This window comes from Onychostoma macrolepis, chromosome 03 (genome assembly GCF_012432095.1).
Source record: "Onychostoma macrolepis isolate SWU-2019 chromosome 03, ASM1243209v1, whole genome shotgun sequence".
NCBI classification, from domain to species: Eukaryota; Metazoa; Chordata; class Actinopteri; order Cypriniformes; family Cyprinidae; genus Onychostoma; species Onychostoma macrolepis.
This window is the reverse complement of record NC_081157.1, coordinates 1,550,571-1,553,600: the sequence shown is the minus strand read 5'-3', so window position 1 is coordinate 1,553,600 and position 3,030 is coordinate 1,550,571. Positions and strand designations below refer to the sequence as shown.

Below are 3,030 nucleotides of genomic sequence, written 5' to 3'. Positions count from 1 at the left end.
TGTAAGATGACATGCATTGCAATATGGGGACAAAAGCAGGACATGTGCAGGAAGGCTTTTGAAACCTCACTGTGACTGACTTCAGGTAAGTTTTGAAATTTAATTAACGTTATTTGTCTGTACCAGTCGTGTTTTTGACACATGCATTGGCAGAAGAAGAAAAAAACAGTCTTTATAACATGTACAACATTAACATTTTTTATTAAAAATGACAATGTTAAATATATAGTTCCCCTAAACACCCAAGAAAAGTACAATTAAATGCTGAATAACTGATATAAGACTGATAAAATCAGAAGTAAAATCGAAGCATTTATCTTACAATCTGTCTTAACATCACAGGTCAGATTCTTTAGTATCCACTTTGATGTCAGTGTAAGTGACGCCTTTGTACTGGCCATTGGTTTCATACTCTAACACACTGCCGTTCTTGCAGGTGATCTTCACTGTACCAGTGTAAGGCAGGTCAAACGTAGCTCTGCCAATGTTGATGTCAACATCCACCTTCTTTTTCGGTGGAACATCAACAGTGGTAGACAGAGTTTCGGTTCTCTCATCAGTCAGCTCCAGACCATAAGTGCTTTCTGATCCAATGCTGACACTGAATCCTGTAGAAACTTCCAGAATCCCTGGAATCCCTGCCTTCACGTCCATACTAAATGTTGCTGTAAAACTCTTGCTCATAGACCATGAAGATTTGTTGGTCACTTTCTTTGAGGATTCAATTGTTTGCTGTTGTTTGGCAGAGGAGTTGTTCCTGTAAGTGACGGATTTGATCTCTTCCATTGTCACCTTTGGTATCAGTTGGTGGATTGTGGGGTAGTTGACATTGGTGAGAACTGCTGATTGAACTGCACTGAGAAACAGGAATCCCATGCGGTCAATATCTGCACCAGCATTTCCTACAACTCCCAAACAATATCCAGAGCCGACATCCATGGGGATTTCTGTTGGTAGTGAATTTTTGGTCATTTTTGCAAAAAAATTTCCACCCTGGTTGGTCTTGAATTTGATGCCTCCAAGACGTTTTCTTTCTCCATTGTCCCACAGGGACAGTGAGGTGAAACACTCACCAAGTTTGAACACGTACTCTTGATACGGTCCGTCTGGATTGCCAAAGGTTTCACTTCTGCCATCTGAAAGCCAAAGCTTAACAGCCTTCACCTGCCATTCTCCTTCCCACACCCCAATCTTCTCTAAACTGGCGCCGTTTTTCTGACCAGTAAATGAAAACGGAAAACCTCCTGTACCACCAACTATTTGCACAGTCGTTGGGCTGGACATCTTTAAAGTAGATCTAAAAAAGACATCACAGATTAACATTCAAAATAACATCAGAGATTTAAATAAAGTGCATTCGTTAATGCATCTCGTGTTCTAACATTTTTTTTTATTATTAATGCGTTTGATTTATGTTTAGAAATATGTAGAATTTCCCTTCTGTAACAATAACCTCCAGCAAAGTATCAAGCTGTTAGCTACGCAAATTACATCTTGGTAGAAGTGCCCATCACTGGAAATATACTCACGTAGATGACTGTAGTCTGATGAACTTCTCAAGATCAGCTGATCTGGTTAAAGTCAGAAAAGTAAGATGTGTTCGATCGCACTGCTGCTTAAATAGAGCTCTAAAGGGGGAAGGTGGTACCTGACAAAACACATTCTTAGATGTATAACATGATATAGAATTCTGAACAAAGGTAGATTCTAGGTCCTAGGTATGAAACATGATATGGATGTATCGTCTTCATCTGTGGTGGCGTAATGACCTTTATGACTTAATGCTTATTCGCTAAAATATTTCGATCTCTATTCAAACACCCACACAATCTTATTGATCATATGACATGTATGATAATATAGGTGTGATCATTCGTTGCTGGTTCCTGCAGTTAGTAGGTTTCATGTATATGAAACAGCTTCACAAACTATTTGTACTTTTCAGCCGTACAAACATTCAAATAATCTATGGTCTACAGTAGGATCATTAAAATAATAATAATAATAGTCTATTGAAATTAACTTTTTCAGTCCTCACTATAAGTATGGTCTATTCCAAAGGACCCCATCAGCCTTCCCTCCCCCCAAAAAACATTAGACAGCTGTCATAAAGCTCATAAAGGTCATTACGCCACCACAGATGAAGACGATACATCCATATCATGTTTCATACCTAGGACCTAGAATCTACCTTTGTTCAGAATTCTATATCATGTTATACATCTAAGAATGTGTTTTGTCAGGTACCACCTTCCCCCTTTAGAGCTCTATTTAAGCAGCAGTGCGATCGAACACATCTTACTTTTCTGACTTTAACCAGATCAGCTGATCTTGAGAAGTTCATCAGACTACAGTCATCTACGTGAGTATATTTCCAGTGATGGATATATCTTATATCAGTCTTATATCAGTTATTCAGCATTTAATTGTACTTTTCTTGGGTGTTTAGGGGAACTATATATTTAACATTGTCATTTTTAATAAAAAATGTTAATGTTGTACATGTTATAAAGACTGTTTTTTTCTTCTTCTGCCAATGCATGTGTCACAAACACGACTGGTACAGACAAATAACGTTACTTAAATTTCAAAACTTACCTGAAGTCAGTCACAGTGAGGTTTCAAAAGCCAGACGCCATACACGCTTGCAGAAGCTGGTAAAAATAAGAACATACCGCAATATTTTCTAATTAATTTCATAGTTCCCCCAAAACAATCTTTATGTCCCTCCGATGAAAGACGATTCACCAAAGATGTTCACGTTTCAGAAAAGTTCAGCGCAAAAAAAAAAAAAAACATTGCCAAAGTAATCCATATGAATTGCGTGGTTTATTTAATGATTTATTGATTGATCATGATTTATTGAGAAATATTAATATAGCTTCATACTTTTTGTAATCGCCTCAGAATAATCTCTAGAAACTAATTATGCAATTACTCAATCATGTACGAATTTTAAATGTGTTTAATCTGATATTTAATAGAAGGGTTACACTTAAATTTTGTTTCCTGCACATGTCCTGCTTTTGT

At 37.1% G+C, this 3,030-nt stretch overlaps 1 protein-coding gene across 3 annotated transcripts; it reads right to left on the bottom strand.

Moving 5' to 3' along the window:
* Positions 1–234: 234 nt before the first annotated feature.
* Positions 235–2,718, bottom strand: LOC131537387 (aerolysin-like protein). Of its 3 annotated transcripts, none has more exons than XM_058770762.1 (2): positions 2,599–2,718; positions 235–1,297 (listed from the first exon to the last, which is right to left on the bottom strand). In XM_058770762.1, exon 2 carries the CDS (start codon positions 1,282–1,284, stop codon positions 337–339), a length of 948 nt encoding a protein of 315 aa, XP_058626745.1. In that variant the 5' UTR covers positions 1,285–1,297; positions 2,599–2,718; the 3' UTR covers positions 235–336. The 3 variants fall into 3 exon arrangements, with proteins under 3 accessions (XP_058626745.1, XP_058626744.1, XP_058626743.1); XM_058770761.1 differs by lacking the exon at positions 2,599–2,718 and adding an exon at positions 1,526–1,599; XM_058770760.1 differs by lacking the exon at positions 2,599–2,718 and adding an exon at positions 1,530–1,568.
* Between the last annotated feature and the right edge of the window lie 312 nt (positions 2,719–3,030).

What these genes read in the sequence shown, in the direction of transcription:
- LOC131537387 (XM_058770762.1), bottom strand. Translation starts at nt 1,284, where the DNA reads ATGTCCAGCCCAACGACTGTGCAAATAGTTGGTGGTACAGGAGGTTTT.